At 36.6% G+C, this 21,716-nt stretch overlaps 1 protein-coding gene across 2 annotated transcripts in view; it reads right to left on the reverse strand.

Moving 5' to 3' along the window:
• Window positions 1-21,716, reverse strand: part of GRID2 (glutamate ionotropic receptor delta type subunit 2) — a 1,588,204-nt gene that overhangs the window by 38,439 nt on the left and 1,528,049 nt on the right. Inside the window, exons 15-16 of one of the 2 annotated variants that reach the window (XM_004470379.5) lie at window positions 5,302-5,542; window positions 117-2,618 (exon numbers count right to left, since the gene is read on the reverse strand). In XM_004470379.5, the coding sequence (XP_004470436.1) occupies window positions 2,196-2,618; window positions 5,302-5,542 (664 nt within the window). In that variant the 3' untranslated portion in view covers window positions 117-2,195. Of the gene's footprint in view, window positions 1-116; window positions 2,619-5,301; window positions 5,543-21,716 lie in introns of those variants that run through there. The other variant, XM_058295409.2, reaches the window with a different exon arrangement.

Here is a 21,716-nt window from a genome sequence, read left to right on the forward strand (position 1 = left end):
AAAACTTAAAATGTTTTATGCTTAAATAACTCAAGACAAGTTTTCAGAAAAATTCAGCTAGATCTGTGAGAGTAATCATTTTCATATTTTACAGTTAAGACTTCCATAGTATGAGAGCAAGTTTAGAAAACATTTTTATTAGACAAATTATTTAGACAAATTATACACAGAAAGCTCTGCCACTCATAACTGAGGCCTCCAAAAAGTGTTTTGTGTATTTGTATAATAGGCAATACATCAAAATAGGCCTATTTTTAAATATTGTACATGGTTAACAGTTTGTTGATAGCTAAAATCACTGCAACATCTGGTATGTCCCTATATAGCTTGTTGTAAAGAATTTTTTCTTTTAAAATCAGAGTTGTGAATGAGATCATGAACGTTACAAGGGAAAACAAGTTGTGCATGCACTTAGGTACTTGTTACCCTGGAAACAAAATGTTTTTTTTGCATGATAAGAAATTTTTCTGCCTTACACAGTAGACAATATTTGAAGATTTAGTACAAAACAGTGACAGTACGAGATGCTCCCCAGAACAGAATTAGCATCAAAATATAATATACCTTAAGAATATACCTTTTAATTTCTCCTAAAGCAAAACACATAGGTTGATTCCTACATCAATCTTAGCCACGGAATGAATTAGATTAAAATAAGTGTATGGCTGCATAAAAACACAGGATAAGTTCTTGCTTTCTACTTACCATGTTTTAATTTTTAAGGATTACAAACAAAGTTCATTCTACATTTCTAACAGGTAAGAATGCTACTTTAAAAGGGTTGTGCACAAAGAGGCACTGTTTTTGCTGTCATCCTTCTATACACTCGGCACTAATGTAAAAAATACATAATTCCTCCAAACAGAACCAAATAAAAAAGGGGGTTAAATTGAGAGCCCAGTGTGGTTATTATATTTTCTTCTTTAGGAGAACATATGACAATAAGTAAGGCCACATCAATATTTCCTAAGGGCTCTCCCCCACTACAGTTACACTGACTGGCTTACTGCTTTGGAAGAGAATTTATTAACCTTTGATGATCTATGTTTAAACTCTTATAGAGCATTCTATGTGCTATTGTGGATGTGGTTCAGCTAAGAGAATTTTCCACTTGGATAATTAACTAAAAGTAAAACGATCCAGGTTAGCTTTATATACCGCTGAATAACAAATGCAAAACTCATTCAAATGAGTTACATCTAGAAACAAATATTAAATTGCCCTGGATGTTTTGATAACAAAAGTATAAAATATTCTCTGTTGGCAAACGATGTGAGTCAGAGTAACATTAAAGCAACCTGCCTTTTCTAACTGAAAAGAACCCCTGCACTATACATATTTCCTGTATACAATACTTTTTTTTTTTAAAAACTAAAGCTTTATTAAATGAATTGCAATAGCAATGGCCGCCTTTATATATATATATATACACACATTATATAGGTGCATATATATGTATATATATATGAGATACTAATTTATTTAACACAATAGAGGTTTCTGCCATATGATAAAGTTTACTGTACATAAGAAAAAGTTTTAATACTGTACAATCGCATAAAGGTCATATGCACTGTTGCAGTGCAAGAATAGTTTTAACTGTAGTCTTGACTGGCATATTAATGGCTTTTTGTAATCCTACAAAATTGCATTCTCATATTATGTGGCCTGAATGTTCTTTAAATTGTTTTATAAACACTGCAGGGGTTGCCTTTGGTCCACAGTTAAAGGACACTCAACAGCAGTGGAGCATTGTATGGATGCAGCAGAAGAATATGAAAAGACTGAAGTTATTGCAATTATAGTTTTAAAAAGAGAGAAACATTACATAAGAGGCCTTTATGTAAAATTAATCCTGCATATACTTTTAGTATACTCAGTGCACATTTCCTATACTTGAAGTACAGTATATGAAAAGCAGACTAATAGGATTCTAGTATACTATATTCTGGGGGAATAAGTTGAGTAATGAAAAAAAGTGGAGGGAAATGTATGGGAAGAGAAGGATAAAAGAGAGAGAAAGAAATAGAGGCTAAAGAGGAGGGAAAAGGTGGGGAGAAAGAACTAGAATGGTTACTAATAATCCTGAATTTCTTTCCCAAAAATGTTACATCCATGTTAGTTCCACAATATTACAGTTGCTCCTTGCAAAGGGAGTCCTAAAAAAGAAACGGTGATGACATTTTGTTTGATGCTCATATGGAGGTGCCTCGGTCTGGATCATTACCCAGATTGAGCCCCAGAGAAGGAGTTGGTTGATAAGGAATAGATGACATTGTTTTTATAGGACTCCTGAAAAAGCCCCCGTTAGGTGCCCTGTGCCTAAAAGGGCCAGTTCGGTGCTCAGGCACATTGCCAAAAGCGAAACCAGAGGCAGCTTTAGCTGACAGTGTGCGGCTAAGAGTCTGGATCTGCTCTGGGATAAAGGTTGTTGTGGTAATATGAGTGTTCCTGAAATCACTGATTTGCTCCAGTGCTTGTCGTGTTGGCAAAGTGTCAATGTCCAGAGGGGTCAAGTCAATTGACGAGGTGGAAAACTGTTTATGGGGGCTGTCGTCATCTGTGCACAAGCTATTTACACGTCTATGGAGGTGCTCCAGGTCAATTTCCTTGTCATCCTGGAGATGAAGAAAAAGAAGATAAGGTTCTTATCAGTACTAGCTTTCATGGTTAGGAAAAAAAAAAGTAGTTCAGCAAACATGATATGTAATTAACTGAACTTCGGGATTTATTCATTAACAAATATTTATTGAGCACCTAATATGAGCCAGGCACTGTGCAAGCTTCTGGGGTTGGGGGGTGAGTACACCAATATGACTCTGCGATGATCCCTGTTCTCAAAGTTATCTATAATAAATATTTTTCTTGCAGTAAAAATTCTGAAATGCGCATAAACCACATGCAGCTACAAAGACATGGGAGTAGTAGAGGGGTGTTGGCAATTCTATAAGAGGATGACAGTCCTAGATAAAATTCTGCAAATAAAAAGTATGGTTTTGACAACTTGCATCCCCCACCTCCCTACCTCTTCTTCACACATTCTTCCTCCTTTACCAGGGTGTTTAATCTCAACTTGGATTTTTGTTCTACTCCACCACTCACTCCTAACCCCAAATTTCCATTCTTGAAGGAAAGCAAAATGATTTGCTATTTTACACTAAAGTGTTAGTAACTGTTAAAGTGTTATTTTTCATAGGCTTTAGGTATGTGAGATTGTTTAGAGAGGGTAACATTCAACACCAAAAAATCAACTTGTGATTGAAAGATTCATAGACCCTAGCTTTAGTACCTGAATGAGAGACTATTGTTCGGTCATTTGGACCTCTCGAGATCTCTAAACCAAGAAATGTGGGTGACAGCTTCAGTTTAAGGCCATAATTATGCTAAATGGCCTTCACAACAAAGATACTTTGAACTAGGCTAATGACACCTAGGTAAGAAGGAGTTCAATAAACAAAAAGAAAGTAAAACCTCAAATATCTGTGGTTGAAAATAATCATAAATCCTTCAGGACTTTCACTAAAAATGAGCATTAAAGCCCAATATTTGGAAGATAAAACTGGCAAGAAATAAAATTGGCCTTGTTTCCATCTTATTTATAGCCAGGCTTGATGAATTAAATGTATAGGACTTTAAAATACCTATTAATCATAAGAGGAGAAAATATTTCTTCATGGGATTTGGATTAGATGTCCTGAGCTAGAATGGAGAATGCATTTTGTTCAATGTGCTATTATGGTGTTCCTCAGTGAAAACTATTTTGATGTGCATCATTGTTTTTCTTTCTCTTTTCTCATTTTAAAATCTAATAAAAATATCCATTAATGCAATATTATCACTAAGACTTTAGAGGGCTGAGAGTTATAATTTTATGGTTCCCACAGAAACTGTAATGTAGTCATCCATCAACAGATAAAATAAAGCAAAAACTTAATAGCATATATAGTAATTCAAAAATAAGGAGCTTGGGGAGTCCTTAATTTCCCCATATTTTGAGAATATCAAGTCTTGACTATAATGTTGCATTAATGTGGTCTTTTGCATTGAATCAATATCAACAGAGAAGCCAGAAGCTTATTCCACAAAGACAACACTACAATAAAACCTGATTAATTTTTAATTCACACTCCATTAATTTAGAATTTGTGAATATTCAGACAGGTAGGAGGCTAAAAGTTTATCTCTTCTAAGCCAAGCTTCTCTTTATAAGTAGTGCTGACCAATTTTGCATATATTGTGGTAATCAAGAATCCTTAGACTTCTTTAGAAATCAATCTGTTTGAAAGAACATATTATCATGCAGAAATTCATATGCAAAGAAGAAGTCATTTTTATTTGGGCATTAAAGTGGATCCTCTTAGGATTCTGGCTAGGCATCAGCTGGTTAACCAAGTTTAAGTTATAGATAGTATTAAAACTGTCTTTATTTGATACCATCCAATAAATCACATTATCAGCAAATTCAGGTTGTTTTTCATTTCAGTTTGTGAAGTTTTAGTGATATGATTTCATTATTTAAAAAATTTTCACCTTTTTGCTTTAGTGGAAATAAGATAAATGCAGTTTTTTAATCTTAGGATTCTCCCCGATAATTTATAAATCCTGTAATTTTTAATGAAAACAAGGAACATGTCACTTAAAAGAGACATTAGGTGTAATTTGTAGTTTTTCTTTCAGAGCCGCAGGAAAAAAAAAAATGGCCCTGGAGTTAGGCTGACGCCAGAATAAAGGAGAAAAATTGAATTCTGGATGACTGTACAGTGTGCATTTAGTAAACCTGGGGACAATAAAGAGTCAAAAACATATGATGACTTTTATAGGTCTATATGTAGGTAGAGGGAAGCAATCACAGGTGGCAAAGAGAAAATTCTGATGATTTTACTTTAGCATTGCATTCTTAGGCCCAGTAATAGAGACATAGGGAATTTATTTACAGGCCAAACAAGTAATTGAAATAAAATGGTGGGTAATTTTTTTTTTGAATGGGTCAAGGGCACCACAGACTTTAAAAAATCATTGACTTAACCTTTGTCCTGAGATCTGGGAGAATTTCAAAGCCCATTGTGGCACCTGAAATTGCCAGTCTTTAGAATGCTATGGTCTCTTCATTTATCTGGATGTCCTTAAATAGAAATTGGTTTTGTCTTATCAAATTTTACATTTTATAAATTTATTTGTAATCTTCAAAGAAAGAAGAAACAATGATTACACCCAGACTATTATCCTCTTCCTTGTGATTATCCTCCCTGGAAATATAGCCTGTCTTTCGGTTCAACAGAGAGCTGAAGCTCAATCAAGTACCTCTTTGGATGGGACCCGGGAGCCTTTCCTTTTGTTCCACCACGTCTCCAGCATGGCTATAAGGCAGGAGAGGACAATGCCAGCAGCCAGGATACAAAAAACTCCTGCAAAGCTCTTGATGTCCAGGGCACCTCCTTTCTGCTTTGTGTCCACTGAAGAGTACAGGTCACACTGGCCATTCTTAGGCCACCATTTGTGCTTCAGGATGTCCATGTCACCATTCTGCTGAAGCTCCAGGATCCTTGGGGTGAAGAACACAACGCGGTGTTACTGCAGCCGCAGTTATCTCCTGGGCCCACAACACACCCATCGTGAGCCTGCCTCTAAAGGGCAGTGGCTGTCAAGAGGAAATAACCATATAGCTCAGCTTGCAGATGGAATGCTGGGAAACCAAAAGCAGTATTGCTTTGATTTTATAGACAAAGTTGTGCCACAGTGCTCCCTCCTTCCTTCCCTCCCTCCTACCCCTCCTTTGCTGCCTTTCCCCTCTTCCTCTTCTTCTTTTTCTTTATTTTTATTTTTTGGTTTCATTCTATAATTCTAAATATATCCCCCCCTGGTTTGTTGCAATGTGTTTTTACAATTACATTTCAGAGGCACTGTTTTTATGTGGTTTCAAGCTGCTGCAGTTCTGTGCTCTTTCCCTACAGAACGATGCTCTGGATCTTAATGCTTTTATGAAGAACATTTGCTGCTTAGAGCAAGACGCTGGCATAATGTTGCCCAGCATATGCTACCCACAAAGAAATTCAATTAAAAAGACTTCTATTATTTAACACAGTGTGGGAGAGAGCCTTGGGACAATTTTGAAGTTGATAAAATACATCGTCTTTTGGTTTTTTACACAACTGATCTAGTTTCCTTTTTAATGCCAAAGGGAAAATAATCTTACCTTGTAGTATAAGAAGAAAAGTTGACCAGAGGCTTTCAGAAATAGCTACATTCAAATAAGAAATTTCTCGACCTCCATGCCCATCCCCCCCCCCTGCCCCAATGGTCTAGGGGTAATTGCAAGGACTACAGCTTTTTTAAGTGTTATTTTCACAAAGGTTTTATTCTTTATTTCAAATGCTCCTGAGACTCTATTTGAGACCTTGTTCCAGCCCTCCTCCAGCTGCACTCCCACTCACAGGGTGAGCAGGTCAGGGCCAAGGCTAGGTCACTGTCCAGAATCTACACCTTTGGCAGGATACTCTGGACTTTCCTACCCAAACTGCTTTGCCTGTACTTCCAGGGCCCGTGGAGGACTAGCCCCAGAACCCACAGCCAAAGGTGCACCAGAAGACTAGGGAGTGGAGTTTGCAATGTGGACAGGGGTCCAATGTGCAAGGTCAGATGTATGTATGCAACTTTGTGTGGGATGCCCTTCACTGCGTGACAGAGCTGGAGGCGGGAAGAGAGCAGGCCAGAGGCAGTCTGTCTGGGACTCCTGCTCAGGGAAGAGCTCCAATCCATCTGCGAATTCAAAATTCACACCTAGCCTCCTAGTGGATGGAAGGCATATTTGTCAAGATAAGTAGATAAATCATATTTTATCTAGCCGTTTCTTAGCTTGATTTATAATTTTTGCCTAGTAAGATTTAGGATTTGTGGACATACATTTGGACTCTTGTCCCAGGTCCTAGATTACTGGGGCGAGATTGCTTAAAACTTTTAAGGAGAAGAACTAAGTCTATCTGGAAAGAGTAAATTATTCACTTCCAGTCATATTATGACCTTTTTGCCTGTTTCATCCATAAATTGGCTGAATGAGCAAAATTGAAGAGGGAAGATTTTGTGTGTTGGGATGGGATTAATATTCAGCCAATTAAATGAGAGTGAGAGCAATTGTAGGGGCTATGATAGAGACTTGGTCTTACATCCCTATCATTTCTTTGGATATTCTCATCATCTTACCCCAGTGCCTCATGCTGGCTACTTCTTGGAACTCCAGGATCAAATTGCACTGGACCTTTCCCCATAACCCTCCCTTTTCCTCCTTCCTTCTTGTGATATTGACCTGTCTAATGCTCTGTTGCCTCCAAATGTTGTTCTAAAATGACAGCTGATTTGATTAATTGAATCTACTAAAATGATTATGAATATTAATGGATTAGATTTCACTCTTATTCTAGTATCCATCCCAGTCAGAAACATTTGTATTTCCAGAATTCCCAAAGTGAGCTCCGTGGGAAACAAGCCCTTAGAAGGACTCTGCAAGAAGAGGGTCCTATGGTCGTAAACTTTGAGAAACATCCACTTGAAGATTCACAAAGATGTTAGCCTATTAAAGGTGCTAAAATGCCAGGCAGAAAAGAATGGTTTTAATTCAGCATTTCCCAAACTTATTCCCTCCCTTTCAGTAACGTATATTAATAACCTATGGAATTAGCGTATTGAGCAACACTTGAGAAATAATGCCTTGATTCAAAGATGCAACAACTTGTAAGAGTTTCTGGCACTGTGTTGAGTGTTGTGTGCATGCTAAATCATCACATCGAAGTTGCTTGCTTGACCTAATCATGATACCATTCAAATGAGGTTGGAAAATCCTTTCTGTAGGAAAGACTCGACAGTTTGGTGCCTATTCAGGGCACCATTAAGCACCTTGAAGGAAAAATTTAGTCATCCCTGAAAAACTAATTCATCTTAAATTTAGTTTATAGGTACATGTAGAAATAAAATAAAACTTCAGCAACACATGCTCAGTGAGAATGTACATGGGCACGAAATGACATCCCAAGTTTCTCTCCAATCACATCCTCCCACACTCCATTGGCCAGGATCATAGCATCATAGCATGTGTCATCATTTCAGCATGTGGTTACTTGAATAATGTCTGCCCCGTGCTAGAAGGCATGCCCACCGTTTTCCATATTGTTGACATAGAGAAGGCACATATTTTTTTGGTTGAATATGCTCAAAATGCTTTTTGGTAACGGTCCTTCCCCAGTCTTTTTCTTCAGATCATACTCTTATTTCTTATCTTTGATGCAGTTTTCTAATTTATTCCATTCCCTCTTTATCCACCTATCCATTCAATATATATTTGAATGACTGCACTAGGCATTTCCTCGGGTAAAAAATTTATATTTAACCATGATTGCATATTCAGCCAGACTGGCCCCGGCAACATTGTGAAATGGTTCTTTTTTAACACCCTTCATGCATTTTGATTTATTCGTCTTTCATTCATTCATTCAAGAAATGATTATTGTCTACCCTGATCTCTTCTTTTTCAGATTTTATGTTTCATTTCCTTACCCTGTCTCTCTATTTTTCCTATACTTGGAAAATATTTTGGTTGAAAAAAATAATTCTTGAAGCATATATACTATACCCATTTCAAATCCAATAGGAATTAAGGGCCTTAAATAAAAAAGAATTTGTTTAAATGCAAAATTCTAAGTTTTGGTGAGCTGGGCAATAGGAATTTTACTGAGAGGAAGGGAGGGGCGGGCTTCTCTAGTTCTATTCAAGTATCATCACACCAAGGAGATGTCTTTATAAGGTGAATCTCATGGTCACTAAGGCACAGTTGGCTGAGGCACTGCAGGAAGAGCCCACTTTTGGGTATATACAGAGCAATGGATGGTAGGATCCCTCAGTCAGGCCCTTGAAATCGTGAGCTCACAAAAGATTCCATGAATATGGGCTGGCATGGGATGGAAGTGTTGAGAGGGGGTGGGTGGGAATGGAAGTGTTCTCTCAGCCAGAACTCTGTCATAAAATCCTGCTATAAAATTGAATCCTCCTGGAAATTCCATCAGGAAAGTCTTACCATGCCCTGCTTTTAATTATTTAACAAAAGCTCTACTTTAGGATTAGGTAAAGAAAGTTTAGCAACTGTTAAGTCACTGTGTAAAAGAATGATAGGATTATTAAAAATAAAGAAATATTTTCTCTTTTCAGATGTTCAAACGGCACTGGAACCTTTAAATGAGACTTGAAAATATTTAAAGGAACATTTTGTCTTTTAATTATAAGCAACATCGATGTGCATGTACATGTAACAGTCTAGTGGCAAAATTCTTAATGAGTGCAAAGCAATCAAAATCTTGGTTTCATGGGATGATTGTATTTTAGTTATGCACACAATTTCCACAAGATGGCAGGCGTTGCTCACAGAGCAATGTGTTACTGCAGTTACTACTACCCTGTGATTTTCAAATGTGCAAAATGTGCACTTCTTGGAGCTGTAAATACTGAAATTAGTAAAAACACAGTTCGATATTAGATGATGATGAATAATTGGATGGCTAAAACCTCCTCTTGGAGTGTAGTCAGAAACATGCTGCATTTTTACCCCAGGTGATGACAACAATACTTCTGAGAGTTACTGTGGTGAGAATTAATGAGGTTATATATAAAAACATCTTGTTCATTGCTTAGCATTTAGGAGGCTACCAAAACTCAAAAGCTAGAATTATTATTGTCAGTAAGTGCAACTGCCATTCTTTCTTTGAACTTTTTCTAGAACTCAGTTCTTAATGGAGAGTCATAATCCCATTTATGAATCATATTCATTTGCATGTGAATCAGTGAACGATTGATTCACTGACAAGAATACTGCATTTTCTTCATAGTCTAAAAGTGTTAAAACATTTGTGATCTCACTGAAGAGAAAAATTTTAGTAGTCCATCTTCAATTTTAAAATGGTTAATAGATTAACCACTGCATGCATTACACCCTTTATTGATATAAATGAGCATATTTCAGAGGAAGGAGGTAGGGAAGCAAAAGATCCTTCTTTCACATTGAAATTAAAATATTCAACGAGTTTGAGACATTAATCTTGAAAAGCTTTTGACTTACTTTGAAGATAATAAGCTCATTTGTGTATGGAAACGAAACTAATTATTGGTCACTTAATATCTTTAATCACACTTTAGCAATTGATTTTCCAATGCATATATTTACTAAAAAAACAGGCTGCTGAAAGATGGATACACATTTCTAACCACATCTAGGTAATTTTGATTTTGCCTTTGAATACTATAGCAGTCTATAAATTCCTTTCTAAATTTTTCTGGAGTCATGGCCCTTAGGTAAATGCCTGGTGAATGAACTGTAACAAAATACTGGTTATTTGAGAAAAATGACACTTGACTTTTCAGTCATTTCTTTTAGGAATGGGCTTAGGAGCAATCCGAGATTTTAAAAGTAAGTTGAGGAATTTTTTATCAGGTCATTTCTGTAGGAAATCCTGTGACTCCTTTGAGATTGGGATTTCACCCCTCATCTTCCTAGAGGCAAAAACTATTACAATAGAAACCTCTGTAGACAGCATCTGTTGTGGCCACTTCCCCCTCCACCTATTCTAGAAATGAGAAAACCAAGTCATATAGAGCAATGGTTCCCCCAATTTTTCACATTACAACACATAAAAAATACTTTATATAGCACACTGGAGTAATCAGTAATCTCATTTCCAGCCGTAGATGAGAATGGGGTCAGGGAGAGCTCTGCCCGCCTCACTCAGTATTGGCTGCCATGAAGGCTAAAGAGATCAACATTTTAGCAATATCTTAGTACATCAGCCAAGACACATCTGTTGGGAAGCTCTGCTGTAAAGATTAAGTGATGTTTTTAGGGACTCTTACGGATAGTAAGTAGTCGAGTTGTGGCTAGAACTCAGACCTGCCTTCCAGTACATTTCCTTCGTTGCTCAACACTGCCTCTGATGTGTTAACTATTGAGAGAAGAGTCATCTCTTTTAGTTTCAAAGATTTGTTAGGCACTGAGTAAAACTGCTCTCAATATGTTTCCTCTAAACCTAACAATAACTGTGGTGTGATTGCAGATTTATTCATACTACAATTTGGATGTGAAAAGAAAATGTAGCTTTTCTCTATATCTTAATTGATCTTCTTCAGGAGGAATGGGTTCACTGAGCAGTGGGGAAAAAGTAAATTTAACCCAATATGATTTAAAATTCAGTCCAATCCAATTATTTCTAATGTCTCAATCTACCTGAGAGCATTCTCAATCCTCTTTTTTGTCCCTTCCCTTTTATCTTGTTTTCTTCCAAGATGATATCTGTATTTAGGTAGGACAACATTATGATCGCCATGTTGGGGGACGGGGGCTGAGGGAAAGGGAGCTGCTGGCCTATTGCTGGTCCTTGGGTGTGCTCTGACTGCTCTCCTTTGAAGTACGATGGGTCTGGGTCCAGTCCTTAGGACTGCTGCTGAAGTTGGCAGAGACTGTAAGTCGGCTAAGGTTGGCTAATGTCTTTCTCAGCCCTTCTAGGGCTCGTGCGCTCCTCCCTGCTGTCTCACTCTCCTTTGGCTCTCTGGGGTGCCGTGGACCCTTCTCATATATACTGATATACTGAGTAGGTCTATTTTGACCTATAATGCTCACATTATTAAATTCACTAGTGGGTTTTTCTAAATTATCCTTTTCACAGTTACTGAGAAAGAATTACTAATATGCAGACTATTAAAAAAAGTCAGCTCAATAGGTTTTTCATTCATCCATCATTTCTATCATTTTGGTCTTGGAAAATGAAGGTAAATTTTGATGAAAGCAAAAGTACTTATCAAAGATTCAGATTTAAGCACTCAATTTTAAGTATAGCAGTTTCTGATTGGCATATCTGATATCTCAATTTTAACATCAGATTTATAAAAACAAATTCTTTCAATTTCCTGTGAAGTAGGCATCAGTTGATTCTTTTTTCCTTAATCAAAATCTCCAAGTGATCACTTAGAAATGTTAGATGCAACAGCTATTTACATGTAATACCTAAGTAATACCAAATAGCCTAAGGAGACTTAGAAGACATTTTCTTTACTTAAATGGACTGTTAACTAGTTCTTTCCAGCTAGTTGAACTAAATGCTAATTGCTTTAAGTCCAATTCACTAAGATTGCCTAAGGTCATACAGGTGAATTAGCATTTTTTTGCCCTTTCAAGTAAGTTTATGAATATTATCTTTTAGATCAGGGGCCGGGAAATTTTTTCTGTAAAGTGTCAGATAATAAACATTTCAGACTGTGGGCTATGTGTTCCCTATTGCAACTACTGAATTCTAGAGAGTGAAAGCATTTGTAGACAGCAATTAAATGAATGGGCATGACTGAGTCACAATAAAGCTTCATTTACAAAAATAGGCCAAAAGCCAGACTTGACTGACTGACTGTAGTTTGCCAACCTGTTTTAGACTCCCTGCAACAAATAACTCAATGAAATCAACAAATTCCCACTTTTCTGATAATGATATTTAAGGTCAAGGGCTTAAAAGACTTGCCAAAGTCACAGCATTTGAAAGCATCAGAGCCATTTTTCAAACCAAGGATTGTGTATCCATTGCTCTTTCTGCTACCTGCATTACTTCCAGGGAAGTGATTGTGGTCAGAATGGGTAAGACAACAAACTGAGGCAGGAAAAGTGTGTATCTTTTAATCAAAATTTAAAAATTGTTTTTAATTAGGCGTAACCAGAAATTCTATAAAGTAATAAGATGTTTTTCAGTGTTGGTAAAGAATTACTTTGCTCAATTAATGAGAATGGTGGTGTTACTATTGGAAAGAATCTGGGAGATGAGACCATATTTCAGTGCAGCCCAGTGATGTTAAGTGACCTGCCCAGCTCCCCACTGCAGGGTAAAAGCAACAGGGCTGGATTTAGTGATAAGCTCAGTTATTGTTGAAGGCTACTGCTTATCAGAGACCTGTAAAAAAGAGAAAGTTTCCTGTGTTGCTTCAAATCTAATGTCTCACTCTCAAATTTGCAAAAGATAATTTGATAAAGCCTTTAATTAGACGGCTCTGGTTTTCTTATGAAGAAAATAGCATCCGTGTCCTTATGTTGTAACTAATGCCTTCCTAAGGCACCCACTTTTCTGCTTATGGGAAATAAACTGTAAACTTTAACCTGTTTTCCAAAGGAATAACATTAATGAAAAATGCATGCCTAGTACCACAAAGTTTATATAGCACTTATCAAAAACATTGCATATTATTTGATTTACTTCTTAAAATAACAGTGTAGGGGAGAATTATATTGATGTGCTCATTTATGAATTGTGCCCCTCCCCCTATTTGTATAAAAATATTTAATGAGGCTTATGTTATTATATTCTTATTTTACACCTGAGCTAATTGAGGCTTGGAAGTGAAGAGAATTTCCCAAGGCCACACGGCTGGTAAGTCATCCAGAAAGCTCTCAAATTCATGTCCTCCTACTTCTTTTCAGTTAGGCTATCAACATCTTCATTACCCTAAAGAAAACTTGCATAAATGGAAGCTGTCTCTTTATTTCCTGCTTCTTTCTTTACTAAGGGCTTGGCTACTCAAGTCCCTTGGATAATACATGTTCCATTGTATCCATTGACAAACATTACTCTCTATGTAACACATTCTGATGGCCCTAGAGAGCCACATGAATACCCCATGAGCTCATTTAACTCAGTATGGTTAGAGTAAACATCAGATGAATTCATACTCATGAGGCACTTAGGGAGCTTTGCCATTGTTATCAAAACAAGGAAGTGTGTTCAAGATAAGGAAGTCTTGTTCAAAACGTTGTCTTTTACTTACTGTAAATCAACATGTTGTGAAGTTTCCAACCTGTATTATGCAGGTTTCTGTGTTTATCTCTATGAATTTTTTCTTAGATTAAACAATATTGCATAAAAGTTACATTTATTAAATAACATTTTATTTTGAAAACTATGCATCATTTAATCTTTAGTGCTTAAAACAATTGTTATGCTCAAATATTCAATGAGACTTGCTGTCTTTATCAATCATCATACTTTATAAGTTTGTTATTTGATTGAAGATGAGCCTTAAGTGGAAATACATGGTACCCATTAAACTGATTTCTTGAGGTTAGAGTCATACCCTTCAACCACTCATCTTGTACTGCCTAACGGGGCAAAATCAGCCTTCTTCACAGAGAAGCAATTGCTTGAAAAATCAAATTAGCAACATGATAGATCTCAAGACTTTGGTGGCTAGTGAACTTTAATTATATATTTTATGTGTTTATGCTGACAGTAAAAGTCAAGCACTCATTATAGAAATGGCAGACATGATCTTTCATAAAATGAGTGCTGGGTGGCAAATGAATAGATAATCAGGATAATGAAAGCAAGCCAGAAAGATGCTGGAGAGCTGAAAAGACCCAGACAATGGCTCTGACTGAGAGAGAGGGCATAATTGCAATTGGAAAGAGAACACTTTTGGTGATCTTTTAAAATGTCAGCTTCATCCTTAAGCTCAGTGTGATATTTGGGTTATAGGGTAAAGGGGAAAAATTCTTTCATTCTTCAGTGAGAAGCTGGCAATGATCATTTTTACTTAGAGTCACTCTTTGGGCAATACAAAATCTTCTTATGTAGATCATTCAAATGTATGTTTACGAAAAAGTGTCACAAAGTCAAATTTATTTTGCATAGTTTTTTTGTATATATTTTATAAATTTTTCATATCTTTGGGCCTGACAACTAAATCTTAAAATAAGTGAGATCTTGAAGTCAGTGTCTGTGTATAAAATGGGATAAAGATCAGTATATGTATCCTCGATTGGCACAGCACAAGGAGAGAGAAGATTATGGAGAAGGAAGCTTTTGAAGGAAGAACATTCTCTTGAGCATTTGTATAAACACTGAATTTTTTTTTTCTGGTTTACTTTTTTTTTAACAAATCAATTTTATTGATACATATTAATAAAGTCTAAATCCATCCAAAGTGTGCAATCATTGGTATTCAGTGTAATCACATATTTGTCCATTCATCACTTTAGTCATTCTTAGAGAGCTTTCATTATTCCAATAATAATAATAATAATAAGCAAGAAACAAACAAAAATCTCAGTCTTTCTATACTTCTGCTGTGCATAGCTGCTATTCTTTTTCCTTCTCTCTAGTATACTTGTATTTATATTTTATAAGATCAGTCTTATATATGCAATATAACCCATATTCACATTATACAATAGGTTTTTACTATCTTATACAGTCCCATGTTACAGGTTTTAGCTTTCCTTCTAGTAATATACATGACCTTAGACTTCCCTTTCAATCACGGTCATACCCATATAATAGCTATGCTAGTTACAAACACCACGATATGCTTTCACCATTTCTATTCATTTCCAAAGATTTAGAAATATCTTTTTCACCAGTTCTGCACAGATTAGTCCTCAGCTTTCCATTCTCTACCCTCCTTCTATTTTCTGGTCACCTATATTCTGATTATTAACTCCAAGAGTTTACACAATATATTTAGTTCATATAGCACAATCATACTGTGTTTTTTTCACTCAGCATAATGTCTTCCAATTTCATCCATGCTGTCATGTGCTTCACAACTTCACTTCTTCTTATAGCTACATAATATTCTATCATGTGTATACACCCCAATTTGTTCATCCATTCATCTTTTGGTAATCATAAATAATGCTGCTATGAACATTGATGTGCAGACATCTGTCTCAGCTCTTAGTTCTTCTGGGTATATACCTAGTAATGGTATTGCTGCGTACAATGGTAAGTCTATATTCAACTTCCTTAGGAAATGCTGAACTGTCCTCCACAGTGGCTGTACCTTTCTATAAGCACTCCTGTCTCTCCACACACTCTCCAATAGTAGCAGTTTTTAAATTTTTTAGTAGCAACCAGTCTAATAGGTGTGAAATGATATCTCATTGTAGTTTTGATTTTCATTTTCCTCATTGCTAGTGATGTTGAACATTTTCTCATGTTTCTTCACCATTTGTATTTCTTCTTTGGACAATTGTCTTTTCAAGTCTTTGCCCATTTAAAAAATATATTTTTAATTTATAAGAGATCCTTAGATTACATAAAATGTTGCATAAAAAAATATAAGGGATTCCCATATGCCCCACTCCCCATACCTCCCACTTTTTTCCACATTAACAACCTCTGTCATTAGTGTGGTACATTCATTGCAATTGATGAACACATTTTGGAGCATTGCCACTAAGCATGGATTCTAGTTTACATTGTAGTTACACTCTCAATTCTTAGGTTATGGCCATATGACAGATACTACAATCCATATCTGTCATTGCGATGTCATTCAGGATATTTCCAAGTCCTGAAAACCTTTTGCCCATTTTTAAATTGGGCAGTTTGTTTTTTATTGTTGAGTTGTATGATCTCTTGTATATCATGGATATTAAACCCCTTTTGGATATGTGATTGCCAAATATATTTCCCATTGAGTTGGCTGCATTTTCACACTTTTTTTTTTCTTTTTTCTTTATTTCTCTCCTCTTCCCTGTGCTCCCCCCCCCCCCAAGTTATCTGCTCTCTGTGTCCATTTGCTGTGTGTTCTTCCGTGACTGCTTCTATCCTTATTTGTTGCGTCACCTTGCTGTGTCAGCTCTCCATGTGTGTGGTGCCATTCTTGGGCAGACTGCACTTTCTTTAGTGCTGGGTGGCTCTCCTTTTTGGGGTGTACTCCTTGCGTATGGGACTTCCCTATGCAGGGGACACCCCTGTGTGGCATGACACTCCTTGTGTGCATTAGCACTGTGCATGAGCCAGCTCCACATGGGTTAAGGAGGCCCAGGGTTTGAACTGCAGACCTCCCATGTGGTAGGTGGATGCCATATCCACTGGGCCAAGTCTGCTTCCCCATTTTCACACTTTTGACAAAGTCCTTTGAGGTGCAAAAGCATTTAATTTTGAGGAGATCCCATTTACCTATATTTTTTCTGTTGTTGATCATGCTTTGGGTTTTAGGCTTAAGAAACTTCTGTCTACCACAAGATGTTTTCCTATATTTTCATCAAGGAGTTTTATGGTTGTAGTTTTTATATTTAAGTTCTTGATCCATTTTGAGTTAATTTTTGTATAAGGTGTTAGATAGGGGTCCTCTTTCTTTCTTTTTGATATGGCTGTTTAGTTCTCCCAGCACCATTTGTTGGATAGACTGCTCTGGTCCAGCTGGGAGGGCTTAATAGCTCTGTCAAAAATCACTTGACTGTAGATGTGAAGGTCTATTTCTGAGCTCTCAATTTGGTTCCATTGGTCAATGTATCTGTCTTTAAGCCAGTACCATGTTTTTAAATTTTTAACCACTGTAGCTAAGTAATATGCTTTAAAGTCCAGAAGTAAGAGTCCTCCAATTGCTCTTTTTAAAGATCTTTTTGGCTATTCAGGGACCCTTACTATTCTAAATAATTTTGATAATTTGTGTTTCAATTTCTGCAAAAAAGACTGTTGGGATTGTGTTGAATCTGTAAGTCATTTTGGGTAGAATTGACATCTTACTGGTATTTAGACTTCCATTCCATGAACATCTTCTGCAGTTTCTTTAGCATGCTTTGCAGTTTTCTGAATACACATTCTTTATGTTCTAGGTTAAGTTTTTTCCTAAATATTTGATTGTTTTAGTCACTATTATAAATGGAAATTTTTCCTGATTTCCTCCTCAGATTTCTCATCAGTAGGGTATAAAACACTATGATTTTTGTTTATATATTTTGTATCCCACCACTTTGCTGAACACATCTAATTAGTTCTAGTAACTTTATTATGGAGTTCTCAGGAATTTCTAGATCTAGGATCATATCATCAGCGAATAGGGAAAGTTTTACTTCTTCCTCTACTATTTGTATGCATTTTATTTATTTATCTGGCCTAAATGCTATAGCTAGAACTGCTAGCACAATATTGATTAACAGTGGTGACAGAGGATGTACTTGTCTTGTTCCTGATTTCAGTGGGAAAGCTTTCAGTCTTTCACCATTGAGTACTATGCTAGTTGTAGGTTTTTCATATAATCACTTTACCATATTGAGAAAGTCTCCTTTTCTTCCTATCTTTTGGAGTGTTTTTTTTTAATCAAGAAAGGGTGCAGTGTTTTGTCAAATGCCTTTTCTGCATCAATTGAGAGGATCATGTGGTTTTTCCTCTTCAATTTATCAATGTGGTCTATTATATTAAATGATTTTCTTGTGTTGAACCACCCTTGCATACCTGGGATAAAATCCACTTGATCATTGTGTACAATTCTTTTAATGTGCCTTTGGATTCTGTTTGCAGGCATTTTTTTGAGAATTTTTGCATCAATGTTCATTAGAGATATTGGTCTGTAATTTTCTTTTTTTTGGGCCATGTTGGCTTCATAGAATGAGTTTAGTAGTGATCTTTCCTGTTCAATTTTTTGAAAAAGCATCAGCAAGACTGGTATTAGATCATCTTTGAATGACTGGTAAAATTCACCTGGAAGCCATCTGGTCCTAGGCTTTTCATCTTTGGGAGGTTTTTGATGATGGTTCCAGTCTCTTGTGATTGGTTTGCTGAGGTCTTCTGTTTCTTTTAAGGTCAGTGTAGGTGGTTCATGTGTTTCTAGGAATTTGTCCATCTCTTCTACATCATCTAGTGTTTTGGTATACAGTTGTTCATAGTATCCTCTTATGATCTCTCTTATTTCTGTGGAGTCAGTGTTATGTTCTCCCTCTCATTCCTGATTTTATTTATTTGTGTCTGCCCCCACCCTTTTTTAATCAGTCTATCTAAGGATTTGTCAAATTTGTTGTTCTTTTCAAAGTACCAGCTTTTGGTTTTGTTGATTCTCTCTATTGTTCTTCTGTTTTTCTTTACTATTTCTTTCCCTTTGCTTTGTTTGGGATTAGTTCGCTCTTCTTTTTCTAGTTCCTCCCGATGTGCAGTAAGATCCTCAATTTTAGCTCTTTCTTTTTTTTTAATGTAAGCATGAGGGCTATATATTTCCCTCTCAGCACTGCCTTTGTGGTGTTCCATAGGGTTTTTTTTTTTAAGATTTATTTTTTATTTATTTCTCTCCCCTCCCTGTCCCCCCCCACCCAAGTTATCTGCTCTCTGTGTCCATTCGCTGTGTGTTCTGTGTCCACTTCTATTCTTGTCAGTGGGATGGGAATCTGTGTCTCTTTTTGTTGCATCATCTTGCTGCATCAGCTCTCCGTGTGTGCTGCACCACTCCTGGGCAGGCTGAAATTTCTTTCGCGCTGAGCGGCTCTCCTTACGGGGCACACTCCTTGCATGTGGGGCTCCCCTACATGGGGGACACCCCTTCGTGGCCCGGCACTTCTTGTGAACATCAGCACTGTGAGTGGGCCAGCTGCACACGGGTCAAGGACGTCCTGGGTTTGAACCCCAGACCTCCCTTGTGGTAGGCGGATGCTCTATCCATTGAGCCAAGTCCACTTCCCCATAGGTTTTGATATGTTGTGTTCTCATTTTCATTCATCTCAAGATGGATTCTCTTGTAATTTCTTCTTTGACCCACTGATTATTATTTAAGAGTGTGTTGTTTAATCTCCATATATTTACAAATTTTCCCTTTTTTCATCCGTTATTAATTTCTGGTTTCATTCTGTTACGATCAGAGAAAATGTTTTGTATAATTTCAATCTTTTAAAATTTATTGAATCTTGTCCTGGGACCCAACATATGGTCTATTTTGGAGAAAGGTCCATGAGCACTTGAAAAGAATATATATCCTGCTCTTCTGGAGTATAATGCTCTATAGATGTATGTTAGGTCTAGTCCATTCATCCTTTTGTTCAAGCTCTTTGTTTCTTTACTTATCCTCTCTCCAGATGTTCTATCCAATACTGAGAGTGGTGTATTGAAGTCTCCAACTATCATTCTAGAGACATCTATTTCTCCCTTTAGTTTTGCTAGTGTGTGCTTCATGTATCTTGGGGCATTCAGGTTAGGTGCATAAATATTTAGTATAGTTATTTCCTCTTTGTGAATTGCCCTTTTTATTAATATATAATGACCTTCTTCATCCCTTATAATGTTTTACTTCTGAAATCTCTTTTGTCCGATATTAGTATCACTACTCCAGCTCTTTTTTTTTTTGTTACTATTTGCATGGAATACCTTTTGCTTTTAACTTGACTTGTGTTCTTATGTCTGAGGTGGTCTCTTGTAGACAATGTATAGATGTTTTCTTTTTTTTAAATTCATTCTATCAATCTATGTCTTTTGATTGGGGAGTTCAAGCCTTTACCATTCAAAGTTTTTATTGTAATGGCACTAGTTAATCCATCCATTTTTTCCATTCTCTTCTCTTTCTGTTCTTCTATCTTTTCCAGTTCAGATGTTCTGTCTTTGAAATCACTAATTCTGTCTTTGAGCAATTACAATATGCTTTTATATGCCTTCAATGTATTTTTAATCTCATCCATTGTGTCTTTCATTTCCATAAGTTCTGTTACTTTTCTTTGCAAATTGTTCTTTATGCTCACCCAGTGTCTTCTTAATTCTTTTATTTCTTTAGTCATAGTTTCTTTAAATTCTTTGAATTGATTTCAGATAATTGTATGATCATCACTGACTAATTGTCTTAAATCCTGTATCTCTTCAGGATATTTGATTAGTTCCTTTCTGGGCCATGTCTTCCTGTTTCCTAGTATGGTTTGTAATTTTTTTGTTGAAGTCTAGGCATTTGAGTATCTTGGCAAATTTACTGTGTCAATGTCTTTCTGTTGCTTTTTTTTTTTTTTTCCACAGCACTTCTTTGATATTTAGTTCAACTTACTCTAAATCTTTAGAACTGCCAAACTTAAGTTATTGAAATTGGGCCAGGGACTCACTAATGGGAGGCAGATTTTCTCCCAGGACTCAGGGTATAGAGAGAACCAAAAACAATTTTGTTCATGCAATTTCCAGACTGACCAGCAGATGAGACTCTTTGGCCCACCTTGCACAGAGGTGTTTCAGTTTTGGCTTTCCTGTGTTCCTGTGTTTAATGTCCAGAGCAAAGATTCAGAACAGAGATTCAAAGCAGGCTTTGCTGGCAGAATTCACTGAAGTAAAGTCCCCCACTTCCCATTTCCTTTTCCCTTGAAATATCTCAAGGGAACTCTCAGTCAGTTGCAGTGAGCCAGGGATTTTACCCCTACTTAACATCTTGGGGGAAGGGAAGAGGGAGAGGGTAGGGGAGGGGAGGAAGGGGAGAGGATCTCTTCCTTGCCTCTCTGGGGGCTTGGTAACTTATGTTTCTTGATTCAGGTTCTTGGTCTTTCTGTCCCTCACCATCTTGGGAGTTGTGTAACACTGTCCTGGTCTGCTGACCCCCAAAGCGGGTCCCTCAGACAGGTTTTGGCACTTTCTCCATTGTTTTTGTGAGAGCATTGAGTCCTGCTTATCAGTCTGAGCACTGAACTTTTTACAAGTTGATTCACAGTTTAAACGTATAGAAGGAATTCACTATTCTAAAAAATGCTATAGTAGGTACTTCAATAATGGGGGAGTTCATTTGTGATGCAAATAACATCTCCTAAGTTGGAGATTTTATGTTGATATATGATTAAAAAAACTCTGCACACATATTTGTAATAAAGTTCAAAGATAAATTCAGTACATTTAATTAAAACTCTTAGCCAAGAGTTAGATCATCAATAAAAATAAAACTCTAAGAAAATAATTTTACTACGTTTTATGCACATTTCCATAGAT

Source organism: Dasypus novemcinctus, chromosome 1, assembly GCF_030445035.2.
Source record: "Dasypus novemcinctus isolate mDasNov1 chromosome 1, mDasNov1.1.hap2, whole genome shotgun sequence".
In the NCBI taxonomy this organism is placed as follows: Eukaryota; Metazoa; Chordata; class Mammalia; order Cingulata; family Dasypodidae; genus Dasypus; species Dasypus novemcinctus.